This window comes from Littorina saxatilis, linkage group LG2 (genome assembly GCF_037325665.1).
Source record: "Littorina saxatilis isolate snail1 linkage group LG2, US_GU_Lsax_2.0, whole genome shotgun sequence".
NCBI lineage: Eukaryota > Metazoa > Mollusca > Gastropoda > Littorinimorpha > Littorinidae > Littorina > Littorina saxatilis.
The window spans coordinates 7,046,046-7,067,060 of NC_090246.1; the positions used below are offsets into that span (position 1 = coordinate 7,046,046).

The 21,015-nt window shown below is 41.5% G+C and overlaps 2 protein-coding genes and 1 long non-coding RNA gene across 3 annotated transcripts in view; all 3 read left to right on the plus strand.

Annotated features, from left to right (window-relative positions):
* LOC138958097 (ras-related protein Rab-37-like) overlaps nt 1-21,015 on the plus strand; it is a 299,221-nt gene that overhangs the window by 160,176 nt on the left and 118,030 nt on the right. The window lies entirely within an intron of this gene.
* Nucleotides 1-21,015, plus strand: part of LOC138958095 (cytochrome P450 4V2-like) — a 54,464-nt gene that overhangs the window by 24,801 nt on the left and 8,648 nt on the right. Inside the window, exons 8-10 of the mRNA XM_070329159.1 lie at nt 13,285-13,352; nt 14,784-14,850; nt 16,284-16,463. Of these exons, the coding sequence (XP_070185260.1) occupies nt 13,285-13,352; nt 14,784-14,850; nt 16,284-16,463 (315 nt within the window). The remainder of the gene's footprint in view (nt 1-13,284; nt 13,353-14,783; nt 14,851-16,283; nt 16,464-21,015) is intronic.
* LOC138958100 (uncharacterized) lies at nt 16,667-18,269 on the plus strand. The gene is made up of 2 exons (XR_011453296.1): nt 16,667-16,724; nt 18,159-18,269. It is a non-coding gene; the product is annotated as an uncharacterized lncRNA (long non-coding RNA).

Consider the following 21,015-nt stretch of genomic DNA (forward strand, 5'->3'; position numbering starts at 1 on the left):
GAACATTGAAGAATCCACGGACATGTATCACAAAAAAGATACGAGATAACCGGATGTTTAATGTTTTAGACCGGTAACTTCATTTAAAAATTGCATACAATGGACGTTGCATCTAGGGAAAGGAGAGTTTTCTGGTTACATGCTAAACATTGGACAGACCGTCAGGTAGAATGCAGCCAAGCTTACTTGAATTTTGCAAGGTTTGTTGCCTGTTAAAGAACTGGATTTTACACGGAATGTATTTCATGTACGGTGAGAAAAAGAAACAAGTCGCGTAAGGCGAAATTACTACATTTAGTCAAGCTGTGGAACTCACAGAATAAAACTGAACGCACTGCATTTTTTGACAATGTCCGTAGTCCGCCGCTCGTGCAAAAGGCAGTGAAATTGACGAGCCTGTTTAGCGTGGTAGTGGTTGCGTTGTGCTGCATAGCACGCTTTTCTGTATACCTCTCTTCGTTTTAACTTTCTGAGCGTGTTTTTAATCCAAACATATATCTATATGTTTTTGGAATCAGGAACCGACAAGGAATAAGATAAAATTGTTTTTAAATCGATTTCGGAAATTTTATCTTAATCATAATTTTTATATATTTAATTTTGAGAGATTGTTTTTAAATCGAATATAACATATTTATATGTTTTTGGAATCAGAAAATGATGAAGAATAAGATGAACGTAATTTTAGATCGTTTGATAAAAACAAAAATGTGTATAACAATTTTCAGGTTTTTAATGACCAAAGTCATGAATTCATTTTTAAGCCTCCAAACTGAAATGCAATACCAAAGTCCGGCCTTCGTCGAAGATTGCTTGGCCAAAATTTGAATCAATTTGATTGAAAAATGAGGATGTGACAGTGCCGCTTCAACTTTTACAAAAAGCCGGATATGACGTCATCAAAGACATTTATTCAAAAAAGGAAAAATACGTCTGGGGATATCATACCCAGGAACTCTCATGTAACATTTCATAAATATCGGTCCAGTAGTTTACTCTGAATCGCTCTACACACACACAAAGACAGACACACATACACCACGACCCTCGTCTCGATTCCCCCTCTATGTTAAGTTTTGACTAAATATAAAAAGCAAATTGCATCGTCTGTCATCATTCGAAGAAGCAAACCTGGCCAGGTATGCGTGCTTCATACAACCGGAAACACGCGTCTTTGTTATTGCGAATATAAAAGCATATTCGCAGACTTCCTGCGGAATATGTATCGCGGGGTCGAATTGGCGACCTGGTCTTTAAAGATGTTTATTAAAGATGTCCATAATTACTTTTACTCGCTTGGCTTTATGAGGAGAGGACAGACAGATCTTTATAATGGAGACAAAGAACAAGGTACGAACAATCTTAAGAATGCAAACGAAACCAAGAGCAACAACTTCTTCTTTTTATTTAGGGTACAACTTGACACAAAAGGGGAAACAACGTGCGTACTTGCTTACCTGATGCAGACTGTTCTGTTGGCACTGTATTCAAGTTCAACTGTCGTATCCTAGCTATCCCTGGTTTCTATACTAACTTATTCTAAGTAGTAACTTGTTCTTTTCTGCCGGTCAACACTCCTATACTCTATTCCCTAGCTCTATTTCCTCTGGTCTGGTCTATAGCTCCTTCCCCCAAGAAATCTCTGCAGTCCGTCCGTTTTGTCTTCCCTATCTCCCTAGATTAAGTAAGCTTGGGCCCTGTGCCGTCTTCCCATTTTTGGAGACTGACGTCACAGGGTCCAGCATCGTGGCAGCTATCGCCAGGTATCATACGGCTATAGCGTATTAGGAAATTCCCTACTATACACACGCGACTGTGCACTAATTACTGCCCGCTACTTATTGCTTACCCTGCGAAATAACGCTTACTCAGCTACGATTGTACTACGCGATGGCCAAGAGAATTTGTCTGCGTCAGGTTTGCCTTCAACGTACACACATTTACACACCTAAAACAATAATAATACATTATAATAATAACATCAATATCAACCCGTGATATATGGCCCAATGATCGGAATAGGGCTGTGTGAGTCTATCCAATAACAACCCCCGAATTCTCACACGATCAGAATAGCAATATTTGTGCATAAACCACTTTTTGGTTCACATCAAAACAATCTGAACAAACAGTACATCACTCGAACATGACGTATTTTGATAGTAAAAAACAAGTCGCGTAAGGCGAAATTACTACATTTAGTCAAGCTGTGGAACTCACAGAATGAAACTGAACGTAGTCCGCCGCTAGTGCAAAAGGCAGTGAAAGTGACGAGCCTGTTTGGCGCGGTAGCGGTTGCGCTGTGCTTCATAGCACGCTTTACTGTACCTCTCTTCGTTTTAACTTTCTGAGCGTGTTTTTAATCCAAACATATCATATCTATATGTTTTTGGAATCAGGAACCGACAAGGAATAAGATGAAATAGTTTTTAAAACGATTTCGGAAATTTAATTTTAATCATAATTTTTATATTTTTAATTTTCAGAGCTTGTTTTTAATCCGAATATAACATATTTATATGTTTTTATAATCAGAACATGATGAAGAATAAAATAAAAGTAATTTTGGATCGTTTTATAAAAAAATAATTTTAATTACAATTTTCAGATTTTTAATTACCAAAGTCATTAATTAATTTGTAAGCCTCCATGCTGAAATGCAATACCGAAGTCCGGCCTTCGTCGAAGATTGCTTGGCCAAAATTTCAATCAATTTGATTGAAAATTGAGGGTGTGACAGTGCCGCCTCAACTTTTACAAAAAGCCGGATATGACGTCATAAAAGACATTTATCAAAAAAAATGAAAAACGTCCGGGGATATCATACCCAGGAACTCTCATGTCAAATTTCATAAAGATCGGTCCAGTAGTTTACTCTGAATCGCTCTACACACGCACAGACACACACAGACACACACAGACACAACACACACACTCACACACACACACACACACTCACACACACACACACACACACACACACATACACCACGACCCTCGTCTCGATTTCCCCCTCTATGTAAAAAGCAATTTTTTTCTCTCGAACTTTTGACTTCACCAGTGTCAAGGTCGCTCTCTTTAGTGACAAAGCGAGTTGTGTTCCGCGAAGATTCAGTCTATTTCGCTGACTGTCACATCTGGGGTATAAGTGTCAAGTGAGGAATGTTCCTCATTGTGCAAAATCTTAACTCGTCGCTGTCAGCCTGTTCTCACGACAGAAGTACAGAAACTAGGCAACAGTGGGCAATTCTTTCGATGCAGACGAAAGAATTTTAGCATTCAAGGTTTTTCGGTGTGTATTTCAGTTGCAAACGGGCATAATGTAAGAAATATAGAGAATCCTACATGGATTTATCCTACATACGTGAGAGAGACACTCGTAAGATAATAATCGTTCAAATCACACGTGTGTATATCATGTAAATGAGGTCATGTCAAGCAAGTCTGTTTTTCCACTGCTTATGATGCCAAAGTCACCGAGACAAACGTCATTATAGAAAAAAAATGCACTCGCTAATTACCCTCAATGAATTGTTAGAACTAACACGTCGCCGTCACGCCACACTTTCAGAGTGACGTTTCTTTACTTTGACGTAATAGATTGCACGAGGCTTCAGAAGTGATCGAGGTTCCAAAACAGACATTTTTAGTAAAATACACGGAAGTACAGTATGTAGGATAAACAGAATACTACATGGCTTGCTGTGTCGTACCAGATTCACACTCGTTGCTTTTTCAAATAGTGAACAGCTCGCTTTCACTCGCAGTTCAATATTTAAAAATACAACTCGTGTAAATCTGGTTGGACACAGCAAGCCATGTAGTATTTTCTTATTTCTCCAAGACAATGACAACGAATACTGATTGTGTACGTGGGATCATTCTCATGTGGTGGGGCTGGATATTTGGGTTCGAATCGGTGTAAAAACTCCTTTTGTTTGGGGTTCATTTTTGTTTCCGCACGTTGGTAATCGGAGATTCCTGCGCAGCTAAACATTGAACGTAAAATGAATTTTGACAAGAAATGCACATGCTCAGATATTTACACAATGGTTTAGCTCTCCAAAGATCATGCTCAGATATTTACACAATGGTTTAGCTCTCCAAAGATCATGCTAAGATATTTACACAATGGTTTAGCTCTCCAAAGATCATGCTCAGATATTTACACAATGGTTTTCTGGTTTTTTTCCAAAGCTTTATGCCACCTTTTACCTTATATGGAAATTAATAAAGACGCGTTTGACTATATAAGGAAAATAAATTGCAGTCAAAGGGTGTACTAAACTATTCTACCACACCCCTTCTTTTAATCTGTAACAAGAAGCTGTGTGTATTCATTGCATTATTCTACCACACTCCTTCTTTCCATCTGTAACAAGAAGCTGAGTGTATTCATTGCATTATTCTACCACACCCCTTCTTTCCATCTGTAACAAGACGCTGAGTGTATTCATTGCATTATTCTACCACACTCCTTCTTTCCATCTGTAACAAGAAGCTGAGTGTATTCATTGCATTATTCTACCACACTCCTTCTTTTCATCTGTAACAAGAAGCTGTGTGTATTCATTGCATTATTCTACCACACCCCTTCTTTCCATCTGTAACTAGAAGCTGAGTGTATTCATTGCATTATTCTACCACACTACTTCTTTCCATCTGTAACTAGAAGCGGTGTGTATTCATTGCATTATTCTACCACACCCCTTCTTTCCATCTGTAACTAGAAGCTGTGTGTATTCATTGCATTATTCTACCACACCCCTTCTTTCCATCTGTAACAAGAAGCTGTGTGTATTCATTGCATTATTCTACCACACCCCTTCTTTCCATCTGTAACAAGAAGCTGTGTGTATTCATTGCATTATTCTACCACACCCCTTCTTTCCATCTGTAACTAGAAGCTGTGTGTATTCATTGCATTATTCTACCACACCCCTTCTTTCCATCTGTAACAAGAAGCTGTGTGTATTCATTGCATTATTCTACCACACCCCTTCTTTCCATCTGTAACAAGAAGCTGTGTGTATTCATTGCATTATTCTACCACACCCCTTCTTTCCATCTGTAACAAGAAGCTGTGTGTATTCATTGCATTATTCTACCACACCCCTTCTTTCCATCTGTGACAAGAATTAAGCTGTGTGTATTCATTGCATTATTCTACCACAGCCCTTCTTTCCATCTGTAACTAGAAGCTGTGTGTATTCATTGCATTATTCTACCACACCCCTTCTTTCCATCTGTAACAAGAAGCTGTGTGTATTCATTGCATTATTCTATCACACCCCTTCTTTCCATCTGTAACAAGAAGCTGTGTGTATTCATTGCATTATTCTACCACACCCCTTCTTTCCATCTGTAACAAGAAGCGGTGTGTATTCATTGCATTATTCTACCACACCCCTTCTTTCCATTTGTAACTAGAAGCTGAGTGTATTCATTGCATTATTCTATCACACCCCTTCTTTCCATCTGTAACAAGAAGCTGAGTGTATTCATTGCATTATTCTACCACACCCCTTCTTTCCATCTGTAACAAGAAGCTGAGTGTATTCATTGCATTATTCTACCACACTCCTTCTTTCCATCTGTAACAAGAAGCTGAGTGTATTCATTGCATTATTCTACCACACTCCTTCTTTCCATCTGTAACAAGAAGCTGAGTGTATTCATTGCATTATTGTACCACACCCCTTCTTTCCATCTGTAACCAGAAGCTGAGTGTATTCATTGCATTATTCTACCACACCCCTTCTTTCCATCTGTAACTAGAAGCTGAGTGTATTCATTGCATTATTCTACCACACTCCTTCTTTCCATCTGTAACTAGAAGCTGTGTGTATTCATTGCATTATTGTACCACACCCCTTCTTTCCATCTGTAACTTTCTTTATTTCTTTATTTGGTGTTTAACGTCGTTTTCAACCGTTCAATGTTATATCGCGACGGGGAAAGGGGGGGGGGGGGGGGATGGGATAGAGCCACTTGTTAATTGTTTCTTGTTCACAAAAGCACTAATCAAAAAATTGCTCCAGGGGCTTGCAACGTAGTACAATATATGACCTTACTGGGAGAATGCAAGTTTCCAGTACAAAGGACTTAACATTTCTTACATACTGCTTGACTAAAATCTTTACCAACATTGACTATATTCTATACAAGAAACACTTAACAAGGGTAAAAGGAGAAACAGAATCCGTTAGTCGCCTCTTACGACATGCTGGGGAGCATCGGGTAAATTCTTACCTCTAACCCGCGGGGGGTAACAAGAAGCTGAGTGTATTCATTGCATTATTCTACCACACTCCTTCTTTCCATCTGTAACAAGAAGCTGAGTGTATTTATTGCATTATTCTACCACACCCCTTCTTTCCATCTGTAACCAGAAGCTGAGTGTATTCATTGCATTATTCTACCACACCCCTTCTTTCCATCTGTAACTAGAAGCTGAGTGTATTCATTGCATTATTCTACCACACTCCTTCTTTCCATCTGTAACTAGAAGCTGTGTGTATTCATTGCATTATTGTACCACACCCCTTCTTTCCATCTGTAACAAGAAGCTGAGTGTATTCATTGCATTATTGTACCACACCCCTTCTTTCCATCTGTAACTAGAAGCTGAGTGTATTCATTGCATTATTCTACCACACTCCTTCTTTCCATCTGTAACTAGAAGATGTGTGTATTCATTGCATTATTCTACCACACCCCTTCTTTCCATCTGTAACTAGAAGCTGTGTGTATTCATTGCATTATTCTACCACACCCCTTCTTTCCATCTGTAACTAGAAGCTGAGTGTATTTATTGCATTCACCTTAAAACCAGATTTATTCACCCAGCGATTGAAAATTCAGAACGTTCATCTGTGCATATGCATCTCTGGTTCGGACAAAACAGAAATAATGCATTTAGACTAACACTTGCACGCTCGAACATGCAAATCCAAATACGATCCATAAGTTGCGTTGTTTTTTAATTGAATTCAACCTTCTACGAAACTGTTTAACGAGCATACTTTTTATACCAAGGCCCGTAACTCGACTTCCACAAGGGCCAACAGTTGCAAGAAGAGTACATCCACGTTTTGAAAGTTACACGTGAACAAGAACCGTCATCTCCATCCAACGAAACCCCCCGTATAGAAAGTTACACGTGAACAAGAACCGTCATCTCCATCCAACGAAACTTCCCGTATTGAACGTTACACGTGAACAAGAACCGTCATCTCCATCCAACGAAACCCCCCGTATAGAAAGTTACACGTGAACAAGAACGGTACCGTCATCTCCATCCAACGAAACCCCCCGTATAGTAAGTTGTGAACAAGAACCGTCATCTCTATCCAATGAAACCTCCCGTATAGAAAGTTACATGTGAACAAGCGGAACCGTCATCTCCATCCAACGAAACCTCCCGTACAGAAAGTTACACGTGAACAAGAACCGTCATCTCCATTCAACGAAACCCCCCGTATAGAAAGTTACACGTGCACAAGAAGTGTCATCTCCGTCCAACGAAACCTCCCGTCTCATACTTTATTACTTACACGAAATATATTTGCAACTAAGATTTATTTAAGCACAAATGCATGCAAGCTATATAAATCATTACGTAGAGGTTACATGCCGAGTCTCAGTGATTATTAAAAATAATGGTCTCAGTTCCAGTTCCAGACGAGGTGTGTAACCTCTTTATTCCTCCTTTCTTCAGTTATTCAAAGAAAACAAGAGTTTTTGTGCGAAGTTTGATCGAATCCTAATCACTCAACCTGTCAACCTGCGCAGGCGATCGATTAATGCGCGGTTGTATAGTTCCGTGTAAATCATTCCATTCTGTTAACACTTCTTGTCAGTTTCCCTGTTTTGGACAAAAATCAAGTACACAGATATGTTGTTATTCTGCTGTGGCGGTAAAGGCAGATATTGTGTGTTCTGTTCTGTTCATGTTTTGGTATCGCTCAGGATAATGTTCTTTCGTCAAATGGGACTAGCAGACGAACTTTTGCACCCGTGTTCCAACGTTAAAAACTGTATGAAGTTCAGTTTTCTGGGGAAAATAGTGAATGAAACCGCTTTATGTTTTTTAAATTGATGAGATGTGTGCATTTGGTTGCGTGTGATCTGTTTATGAAATGAAATATTGTTGATAACTGACCGTCGGATTGCAGTCTGTTGTCGAAGAAACTGACTGAAAAGAAATTCGGAAGGGGAACTACTCTTGTCGCTGGACAAAGTATGAGAGTTACTTGCCTTGGGAATTTGCTTGTGTTGAACGTTTGTGCACGGCAGATCTAGATTCAGAAAACAACCGAACTCAGTCATGGATTGTATATGTCACGGTAGAACCAGCGATCTGGTAGGATCGGCTATCGTACCGGTACAATTGCCGATCGGACTTTGTCCCGGTACAACTGCCGATCCGAGTTTCTACCAGCTTATTTTGGTAGAACACCCGATTTTCACTGTAAAAACATTGATCGACAGTTGTACCGGGACAAAGTCCGATCGGCAATTGTACCGGTATGATAGCCGATCCTGCCAGTACAACTGCCGATCGGACTTTGTCCCGGTACAACTGTCGATCAATGTTTCAACAAATGTTCAGCCGTTCAGCGTATGAGAATAGTTCACGACGAGCTAAAATGTCTTGTCACTGTCAACAAATGTTCAGCCGTTCAGCGTATGAGAATAGTTCACGACGAGCTAAAATGTCTTGTCACTGTCAAAAGGAAGCGCATACTTGACTTTTCACTTCTGCAAATGACAACGATGGAAGAGGAACAGAAGAGGAAGTTTTACGAACTGTATGACGAATATGTTGCGCGGTTATCTGAAAAGAACCGCCTTACATTTAGTATTGACCAAGCAAAGTACCAGAAAATTCTCTCAGCTCTTAGTTTGGAGAAGGGTGAGCGCTGTGAACTTGGTGGCCATTTCAAAGCATGGTGCCATAAGACTTTTAAACTCCATAAAATCGGCAGCCAGAGCGTGTTGTACTGCTTGAGGAATTCTCGTCCAGTGGTCTGCAAAGAAGACCTCTACGACACCATTAAACGGTTAGTCTGTGTGTGTGTGTGTGTGTGTGTGTGTGTGTGTGTGTGTGTGTGTGTGTGTGTGTGTGTGTCTCTCTCTCTCTCCTTCTCTCTCTCTCTCTGTCTCTCTCTCTCTCTCTCTCTCTCTGTCTCTCTCTGTCTCTGTCTCTCTCTGTCTCTCTGTCTCTGTCTCTCTCTCGCTGTCTCTCTCTCTCTGTCTCTCTCTCTCTCTCTGTCTCTCTCTCTCTCTCTCTCTCACACACATTCCCGTGTTTTTTTTCAGGTGCCACATCCGAGTTGGACACTCCGGAAGAACCAAAACGTGGGCGGAGGTGAGCGCAAACTATGCCTGGATTAAGCATGGTCTAGTTCTACTCTTTATCGGCACATGCAGGGAATGCGCTACAAGAATCTCCATCAAAAAACCACCAGCGGGAAAGCCAATCATCTCTCTTGGATTCATGACGAGAATGCAGTTGGATCTGATCGATTTCACCAGTGTTCCTGATGGCGATTACCTTTGGATCCTACACTTGAGAGACCACTTTTCCAAATTCAGCTGGGCCTTCCCATTGAAGTCGAAACGAGCGGCTGGTGTCGCAGAGTGTTTGATGACCACTTTCAGCTTGTTTGGCGCTCCAAGAGTATTGCAGTCCGATAACGGTAAAGAGTTTGTGGCTGGCGTGATCAAGGAACTGGCATCTTTATGGCGTGGGATGACCATCATAAATGGACGACCGAGACATCCACAATCACAAGGTTGTGTTGAAAGAGGTAACGGCGACCTCACCGTCAAGCTGGGGAAGTGGCTCGAGGCCAACGAGGAGAAAGGGTGGGTCGCAGGTCTTCCACACATCGTCTACGCGATTAACACGTCCATCAGCGAAACAACCGGGAAATCGCCGTTTGAAGTCGTGTACGGTCAACCACCAAGGACCCACTGCGCTGTGTTGGAAATTCTAGCACAGCAAGGTATAATCGACGAAGAAGATGTGCCAGATATGTTTGATGGACCACAAGCGGACATTCAAGGCACAGACACAGAAGACGCTCCACGTGCTACTGTGCCTTCGCATGATTTGGAGATTATGGAAGAGGATGCTCATGAACTTCTTGATTTAAACACGCCAGAAACGTCAACGGCTGATGTACGAGCTACAACAAGTGATGTAACTGATGAAGCACCGGTCACATTCCTTCCTCCAGGTTCAGAGATCTGGGAAGATGTTCAACAGGATGTTGTTCTTGAAGAAACGCTGGAAACGTCAGAAAATGCCGAAGAGGCATTGTCTGTAACAGATGTTCGCAGCACGACGACAAGTGAAAATGATACGAAAGATCATGACAAGTCTCTCAGAAGAAAACGGGGAAAAGAGTTCAATCTTCTCCACGAAGAACGCGTTGTCGCTCGAGGTATAGAAATCTTTGGTCCACAACACAGTTCATGGACAGAGAGTTGATAGAACAAAGCAAAGCGTCATTCAGCTCATTCATGTTGCAAAGCCTGCTTTCACTCCACTTGTCAACAACCCTTTTGAGGAGCCACTTTCAGAAGGAGCGTTCACACTCTGGGAAAAGGAAAACATTTTGCCAACGGAGAGCGATGACACACCCCATGCCAAAGTGAGGAAGATTGCAACATGTAACTATTTGAAGGCTGCTAACAAACAACAAGTAAACTTCGATGCAAAGGAGGCTCACTTAGAAAAGAGTTTCAACGTTGGTGACACTGTTGGCATTCGAATTCATGAAGTAGATCGCATAAAACACCGGTGCCCGGCTTTTGCCATGCAAAATTTTGAGTGTGGAACAACGTGGCTCTGAAACTTTCTACAAGGTGTACACAAACGGAGGTCTTCTGAAGAACAAATTCAAAGCGGTCGATATGGTGGATTTGCGAAATGTCCACTTCAGCCAGCTTCAAAACGTCGATGTTGAATCACTGAGCGAAATAAGCGTCATCAAAGCATCACGAATTGTCACACACTGGACAGCAAAGGGAAGTTCAGCTTGCTCATGCAGAGGAAAGTGTCACAACAGGAAATGCAAATGCAAGCGAGCAGGCCTTCCTTGTTCAACAAAGTGTCATCCACAATCGACCACTTGCACGAATACGTCATCATAGGTTATGGATTTTAATTTTAAATGATAATGGGAATGCTTTTATATTGGGATAATAAAGGATTTAGATTTTGTTGCAAATGGTGAAATTTGACTGAATGCCCCTCTAAGTACCACTTGGTCAAAATAACTCATCTTTCTAATTTTGTATCCTTACTCAAGATTCATATCCATAATACCATCATAATAGTTCCACTTCACATATGTGACGGTAGAACCAGCGATCTGGTAGGATCGACTATCGTACCGGTACAAATGAAACATTGATCGACAGTTGTACCGGGACAAAGTCCGATCGGCAGTTGTACTGTTAGGATCGGCTATCGTACCGGTACAATTGCCGATCGGACTTTGTCCCGGTACAACTGCCGATCCGAGTTTCTACCAGCTTATTTTGGTAGAACACCCGATTTTCATTGTAAAAACATTGATCGGCAGTTGTACCGGGACAAAGTCCGATCGGCAATTGTACCGGTACGATAGCCGATCCTACCAGATCGCTGGTTCTACCGTGACATATATGGGGATTCATGCATGTGTTCAAGCCTGTAGTTGATAATTTAAATGCGGTATGTTTGTATTAATTGTTTGCTTGAGAGATGTATACTTCGTACATTAGAGCGTTCGTAACTTTTTAGTCGCAAAAGTAGTACCGACACAGAACAGCTTCTCAACCCAGGGCTGGACTGGGGGGGGGGGGGGGGGTTGCGCACCCCCCCTCCCCCCCCCCCCTGGCTTGAGCATGTACCTCCCAAACGCATTTTTTTGTGTGGGGGGGGGGGGGGGGAGGGGGGGGGGTGCATCTGGATCATCATGAAATCCGAGGAGAAATCGCACCTCTCACACTGATGAAAAGTATGAGTCCTTACAATCTCAATTCTTCTTCATTGCCTATACAGCTTGCTGTCGAATTTACCTTTTGTGTTCAAGGAGAGGCTTCCTGTCCCTCCAGAAACATCAAAAAACGTTCAGCTTCGCCCCCTTGCAACACGCACCCACTGGACCCCCATCTGTAACCCCCCCCCCCCCCCCAGTAGGGGAAGGGCTCCTAATATGGACAACTTTTTGTTTCATGCTGATAACTAGCTTGTTTTCTTGCGAAGAAGTTTCATTTTGTGTTTGGTAGTCCTTCTCTCTTAGGTTAACCGTTAGGCCTAATTAGAGTGAAAAAGCTTTGATAGACATTCAGCAAAAATTAAATACAGAAAAAATCACGAATCACTGTAAAAAGCCCTTTATACTTCAAAATAACATGAGACAACTTAGTGTACAAGTCAGACTAATTAAAATATGCTTTAGATTTATCTGTTTCGGGTTGATGAGAGCATTATTTGAAGCACACCAGGAAACTAAAGAAGCTTATCAAAAACAGAGTGAAAATAAGTGAAATTATCAACTTCCACGAAAAGAAGACTTTTTGTTATATTTTTTTTAAATCTCGAGGGCTAGTTATAGGTTATTTCCAGCAAGCTTCCTAATAAATTAATGAAAATAGCATTTAGCTTTCATTTTCTTCGATTTGTTGAAGGTGGTCCATATTAGGGGACTCGCACATACTTTGAGATTTTGCTATTATTTTTTATTTGCAGTAGAAAATCGGGGTCAACACAGCTAAAGTGTAACAAATACGGTCTTAACTGTCATATAAAGCAATTTTTGTTTGATAAAAGCTTTGGCTGTGGTAAGAAACGAGTCCGTTTTATGCAGCAAATTTAGAGTGAACGCTGCCAGAAGTGAAACAAAGAGAAAAAGCCTAACGGTTTTGATATTTGTGTTTCTGCAACTGTTTTGACATGTGCAAGTTATCCAGAGAGGGTGAATACAGCGAATAAAACTTTTTTTAACGCTCTAGCGCCGTTACTTTGTCAGAACAGGAGGTGGTCCATATTAGGAGCCGGTCCATATTAGGAGCCCTTCCCCTACTTACCTAGTCCGGCCCTGCAACCCATTGCGCTATCGAGGATTCAGGCTGTTGCTGGCTCGTTATTTGTTTGGTTGCTGGGTGTTTATCGAAAAATAACTAGCCCTACAAGTTTACAGAGGTAAAGAAGCAGAGGGGGGAATAAATGTAAATATATGTACGCAGACCCTAACGTGTGTGTGTGTGTGTGTGTGTGTGCAGGGAACATGGACCGTATGCCTTCCATGGACGACTTGAAGGAGTTGAGGTATTTGGAGTGCTGCATCAAGGTGTGTACTAGCGCGAGCACGGGTTATGCATGTACTAGCGCGAGCACGGTTTATGCATGTACTAGCGCGAGCACGGGTTATGCATGTACTAGCGCGAGCACGTGTTATGCATGTACTAGCGCGTGCACGGTTTATGCATGTACTAGCACGTGCACGGTTTATCAAATCAAATCAATGATATCAAATCAAATTTTACGAGGTTTTGGCATAAGCAATATAAACGAGCTTTTTTTCAACCAGCCCGCGCCCAGAGAGGGACTACTCCAATCTTGAACGTAAAACAATTACAAAGGATAAACATAAAAGTAAAAAAATAAAAAAAATAAAAAAACAGACAAACTATTCACAGGACTATATACACGTTGCAGGCAATACACAAATTCTTACGTTATGATCAAAATTGAGAATTACCAGAACATGTTTAATAAAACAATGATGCCATATATATGGACAGATATGATCAATATGAAAATAATCAGAACAAAGTCTTCCATCACTGTGACTTTTTGTAATTTGACATGAAATGTAATGAGAGGTGTTTTTTGAAAGTATTGAGACTCGTTGGGACTCGAACTGATTCCGGGAGATAATTCCACAAAACGCTGCCAGAATAAGCTAAACTTGATTTAAAGAGATCTATCCGTGGAATGGGGACATTGAATGTTCGGTTTGGTTTGGCTTTAAATGTTGTAATGAAAGCACGTGGTGCATGGCCGGAAAGGATTTTGTGAAGGAGCACGCCTTTAAATCTTTCTTGGTCAAAATCTTAAGTTTCTTATAATCGTCTAAAACGAGACTGGATTGTTATGATAGAATTGATTTCAGTGCTCGTCTGTGAAGACTATACAGTGGTTTTAAAATAAAAGCACTGGCAGAGTCCCAGATGGTCGAACAATAATCCGTGATGGTTTATGCATGTACTAGCGCGTGCACGGGTTATGCATGTCATTTCTAGGCAACTAAATGAAAGCCCATAACTAATACACACATATGAGAGGGAAAAAAAACCACGCACATTTAAAGTTTGTTTTGACGTCGTGTGTGTGTGTGTGTGTGTGTGTGTGTGTGTGTGTGTGTGTGTGTGTGTGTGTTATTTCAGTTCCACTGTCTGTGTGTGCGTGTGTCAGTGTATGTGTGGTATGTCACTGCTGTGGTGATGTTTGTGTCCAATTTTCTGTGTGTGTGCGAATTCGCTGCTGTCTATCTATGTGTGTGTCACTGTATGCGTGTTATTTCACTGTGTGCCACTTTCTGTGGGTGCTAATTCGCTGCTGTCTATCTATGTGTGTGTCACTGTTTGTGTGCCACTTTCTGTGTGTGCGAATTCGCTGCTGTCTATCTATGTGTGTGTCACCGTCACTGTGGCCGAGTGTCTGCCTGCAAGTGTCGCCGGTGCATGTTGGTGATGGATTATCCCCCTTGTCTCGCCAGGAGGCCTTGAGACTGTACCCATCAGTTCCTTACTTTGGCCGCACCACGACAGAGGAGACACAGATTGGTATGTAGTGGTATTATTATTGGATTTGGAATTTCGTTAGGCGCTAACAACTATTTTAGGATTTGCGCCATTTAAATATCATCATTTTATTATTGTTATTATTATTATTTAAGTTATTGTCAGTACCGCCAGAGAAAAAAGAAGATTCAAAACGCACATTTTGCTACGCGCATTTGGATAGGCGTAACTGTGTGGTCAGGTTTGTGTCAGATCTACTTTTGTGTGGGCTGTCTCAGGTGTGTCGTGCTTTCGTCACACGCAAACTCTTGTTTTAACTGATTTCTGTTGGTAAATTCCAGAGTAGCGTTAAGCTAAAAAGTGATGATCTTTCATACAGACCTCATGTAAACTCGGAGAAAGGACTGTGCTCTTAGTTATTTGCGATTCGAAACCTTCATCGAGCTTCGACAGATTGACTGTGTAGAGTGTTGCCCCTTGAATTGACTCCAAGGCCAAGGTTAGCACATTTTCAAAGTAAATGTGGTATGTTTCTCGTGTTGTTTCTGAGTCACTCATCGGGGAGTCTGGTACTATATATGAACGGTAAGAATGCTCTGAACTCTACACGTATTATATCCCCATCGTTTGTTTGTTCACATTCGCCCAACATGTTAATTTGCTGCGGGGTTTATGTCGTCTGCTAGGCGGCTATGGCAATCAAACCATGCACTGCACTGCAGTCTCATTTTAAAAACAAAAATTGCTCGTCTGCACGCATGAGGCAGGCTGGTAATAAGTTTTATACATGGTAAGAACGTTCTTAACCCTACACGTTTTCGATTCCGATTGTTGTTGCCTTGAAATAATAATTCGGAAACCATTCATTTACTGAACTGATGCAGTCGTATTTCAGTGTAGTCTACTATAACAGAGTCGACTTCCAAATGGCGAAATGCTGGTCTAGCTGGTACGTTATCGGAATAACACTTGTGTTTTGTGTTTGCCGCTACGAATTTTATACTAACTCATCATTTGGTAATGTGGTTAATAAGCTACATACCACTAACACGGCATATGAGAAGAATCTTTGCAAGTCAAAACGAGAAGAGACCATTGTGGAAGAGACACAGCCGCTTCTATTTTTAGATCAGTGGGATTCACTGTGGCACAGGCGCCTGCGATCTGTCAGAAAAAAAAACACTTCTGCTTTGAGCCGCAGGAAATGTATGGTTATTTTTTGGTAAAGTGGAGAATATAAGCTACATGTCATTATTCTAAGCTTCATGCAGTATGACAGGTAGTAACCCAGTGTAGTCTGTGTTACAGGTGGCTACACGCAGTATGACAGGTGGTAACCCAGTATAGTCTGCGTTACAGGTGATGACCAGGTAAAGTCTGGGTTACAGGTGATAACCAGGTAAAGTCCGTGTTACAGGTGATAACCAGGTAAAGTCCGTGTTGCAGGTGATAACCATGTAACGTCCGTGTTACAGGTGGCTTCACTGTTCCCAAGGGTGTCACGGCGGTGATTTTCACAGCTGCAATCCATCGCGATGCTCGCTGGTTCCCTGACCCCGAGCGCTTCGACCCGGACCGCTTCCTGCCCGAGAATGCAGCGAAGCGCCATCCCTATGCCTACATCCCCTTCTCCGCGGGGCTGAGAAACTGCATCGGTAAGTGTTTGTTTGTTTGTTTGTTTGTTTGTTTGTGTGTTGTCACATCGCCATCCCTAACCCTACATCCCCTTCTCCGCGGGGTTGAAAAAACTGCATCGGTATGTGTTTGTTTGTTTGTTTGTTTGTTTGATTGTTTGCTTGTTTGTTGTCATAGCGAACTCGACAACTGTATCATCCAAGGATCGTTGCGTTTGGTACATTAGGTCCTGTTTTATAGCTAGTCGTATCAGCCAAGGATCGTAGCGTTTGGTACATTAGGTCCTGTTTTATAGCTAGTGTTACGAAGGGTTTTTTCTGAAAGTGTCTGTGTGTAAATAACTATTCTATCAGAAATGCATGTCCTAACTCTGTTTACTAAATCACTCCATTTCACACACACACAGCACTCAAACTAGGCACAAAGACTTAAACAAGTTATTGCCCTTTCCCCTTGTACCTATATTTCATTCATACAAAATACATGTATGGCAATTCACACACAATCAACAGTCACTTAAATTCACTGAAATATAATAATAAGTTGCGTAGTTATGTGGAGGAATATCTGTCCCTCGATGACGTCGTCACTTGTTACTCACAGCTCAATTGTTACTCACAGTTCACTTGTTACTCACAGTTCACTTGTTACGCACAATTCACTTGTTACGCACAATTCACTTGTTACGTACAATTCACTTGTTACACACAATTCACTTGTTACTCACAATTCAGTGGTTACTCACAGTTCAGTGGTTACTCACAGTTCAGCGGGTTCAGCGGGTTCATTTACTTGATCCATATCACACCAATGAAAGATTATGACCATGGTGATATGGGGTGGGATTCCACCGGATCCAAGAATTCCTGCGCTGCATTACAACCTTGTGCCGTTGCATCCGACGACCTTTTAGGTAGTGGCGACAAGGAGGGGATGTTCATCTTCTTCCGTCTTTCCCGCAGTGGAGTACACCCTCGCTCCCACCTGGGTGCTGTGTAAAAAGTTTATACTATCATAAGTCTCAACCACTCAGTTTTTAGTCAAACTTCTCCACAAAATATTAATTCCACTCTTACTCAATAATATCACATTCATCCGTCAACTAGCCTATGCTATTACAATATCATTTCAGCTCATTTACCAAATATTCCATTACAAAGGAAAATACAAGCATTCCTTTCCAAAATGGCTGACAACAGCTCACACATCTTCTAATCCAATTCACAACATTATTCTCAAAGTCATTTCACAAGTCAAGATTACTGAACAAACACAATTCAATAAATACCTGTGTATTCACAGCAATGAATCCAACATGATTCATCCAGGCATGAGTCCCATACCGTCGACCTCAATGCTATTTGAGAACCCGATCATAACCGTGGAGACCTGGGCAGACACACCCGTCTCCAGTGATAGTTTATGATGTTCTGCTTGATACAACAGACATGGCTACTTACAGTTTCTCCAATTTAGTAATCTTCTCTCCCATTGGTCAATCCAAACATGCCATACTATGCTGATTGAAATCTCTTCTTCCATTGGTCAATTCTATCAGGCCATACTATGCGGATTTAAAGTATGGTAAGCTAATCTGCACACATTTAATAAAATGGCTAAAAAAATGTTAAACATTAATTTAGACTAAACTATGTACAAATCCATTTGTCACAGCTAGTCGTATCAACCAAGGATCGTAGCGTTTGGTACATTAGGTCCTGTTTTATAGCTAGTCGTATCAGCCAAGGATCGTAGCATTTCGTACAGTAGGTCCTGTTTTATAGCTAGTCGTATCAGCCAAGGATCGTAGCATTTCGTACAGTAGGTCCTGTTTTATTGCTAGTCGTATCAGCCAAGGATCGTAGCATTTCGTACAGTAGGTCCTGTTTTATAGCTAGTCGTATCAGCCAAGGATCGTAGCATTTCGTACAGTAGGTCCTGTTTTATTGCTAGTCGTATCAGCCAAGGATCGTAGCGTTTGGTACATTATGTCTGTCATGAAGTGGAATATGCGAATAAAGAAGTTATTTTCTATTACTACGTGCTCTGCCCTATCTAGTTAAACTGACTCTTTCACTCTTCGCACTACACACTTCACACACAGAATCTGGGAGGATACAGACTTATTATTTCCTCACAAATAGCAATACAATTCTTCACATCAATACAGCAATACCAATCACCACTCACGAACGCACAGTTCACACAGTGATATTGCAATCACTCAATACATGTGAGTACATAGTATAACAATCTTTCTTAACCATACTATCTCAATATTAGGTTATTCCACAAGAGAGGATGTTGACAGACACTCACGAGTTCGTAGTTCTCACTTCATGCCGTCCTTTACACACTCTTGTGCCACTGTAATCCATGCAGATACCGTTTTCCATATCTCACGTTCCTCCCCGAGAAACACTACTTCGCCCTTAGCGAAAAGTACCGGTTCGTCTCAACGTCAAGTGTTGATGGGGACTCCACCGTCCATCCACCTTCACCGATGTGACTTCTTGTCCTGACATCGTCACGAACTCTCCAGTGTGGGTTCCAACCCCCGGACACCGTCATGGAAAGTGCTAAAGAATTAACCCAAGTCTTAATATAACATTCTCTTAAACCATCTCTTCTTTCTAAACAGTCGTGTATCACCTCTCTCGTTAATTCTTCCCTTTATCTCCCTCTTGGCCATATTTACTAAATACCTAACGTAATCCAAAACGTGATAATAATGATCACACTCTCATTCTCCATTCAACATTCACATTCCAAACTAAACATTACACACGTACTTCTGACATTTCATGTATGTCATTCCGTCCACAATCAATATCCAAGCTATGCTTAACCCATGGATCACTTAATCCATTAAGGACACTACCATACATAGTATCAACATCTTAACATAACATAAATGTGTAACAACATTTATGTTCAAGAAATTACCCAACAAAAACGTAATTCAATCTCAACGAGAATCCTCTTAAAAACTTCACACTAGAATTTAGTGCACTTTGCATACACTAACATTTATATTCCAGCTATGTATTCAAGCTTCAATATTATACAACATAATAAATCATTTAGAGACCCGTCTCAAGAAGGAGTTCTTGTTCCCAGAACAAGACGACAAGCAAAAACCAACCTCCTTGGTTGCTTAGTTTGATTCGCTGTGACTCTCTCAGTCTCAAACCAGCCATATCTTTCAAACTCGTAAACATAATACTGTTAACCCAGGGCTATTTCCTAGTGAATCACACGAAACCCGTGATATCGCTTCTAACCTGTCTACGCATCACAATCCATTCTTTAGGGAGGTTAAAATCACGACGACTTTACAAAACCCAACTTATCTCCAAACTGACCTTACTCACATCTTTGTGACAATGTCCTGTTTTATAGCTAGTCGTGTCAGCCAGGGATCGTAGTGTTTGGTACATTAGGTTCATTACGCATGCTGCGAAGTATGAGAATATAAGAAACCATCAAACAATAAAGCAAACAAACAAACAAAAGTAACGAGCTAACAAATTATCTGAAGTAAAAAAGAACAATTGAAGAAACCAACAACAAAAAGGCTTCAAGTTCGTTAACATTGATCGTTCTGACGCTGTGTGGGCGGGATGTCCAGCAACGGTCGGTACAGTGGAACCCCTCTCTAGCGACCTTGAAAATGTTGACAAAAATCTGTCCTTACAGAGGGAGGGGGCGGGGTCAGGGGGCCACAAAGAAAGTCACCTCAGATTTTCTTAAAAAAAGAAAACAGAGAAGTTTGAGTTGCTGACGACCGTTTCCTCAAGCAAACTGCTTCGATTTCATGTTTGACATTGTCGATGGTGTCCACCAGTTTTGGTGCATGTACTACCCTCAGATCTCAGTACCCTGGCCAAGTTTCCTCTCAAGACATCAAAGAGACCGCGCCATAGGTTAAACTCCCCATAGGTTAAACTCGGTCACTGACCCGGGTGCAGGAAGTGTTTCCTCTCTCAGATATGAAAGGGGAACCACCTCTCGTAGCTAAAACTGGGTCAATGACCCCTGGGAAGAAGGTCAGTGTCTTTTAACAAGGCCCCCCAGCTATCACAATGGACCTGCCTTTGATCTCGATGATTGGTTTGTGATGTTTACTCAGCCCACCCAACCATCACACCTCTCAGCGGTTTAGTGCCTTTGCTTACGCGAGACGGTTATAACTGGTTATAACCGGTTTGTCAGTGATGCGTTACGCTGACTGAGAGTCTTGGCTTTGTCTGACAAAGTCGTTGCACAAGCTCTTAGGTCGGTCCTTAGACGTTAGAGCGGGGTGGTCGCTACACTGGTGACAACTATATAAGGAAACACATCGTTTAAAAAAAAAGGGTCGTTGTGGCGGGGTAGTCCTTAGAGAGGGGGGTCTTAGAGAGGGGTTTCACTGTATATCTTGTCAAGACCCCCCTGGTCTATCGCCATATCTCAGAGTTGATCAGCCAACGGTCGGTCTATCTTGTCAAGACCCCCTCCCTCTATCGCCAGGATCTGTGAGTTGATCAGCAACGGTCGGTCTATCTTGTCAAGACCCCCTCCCTCTATCGC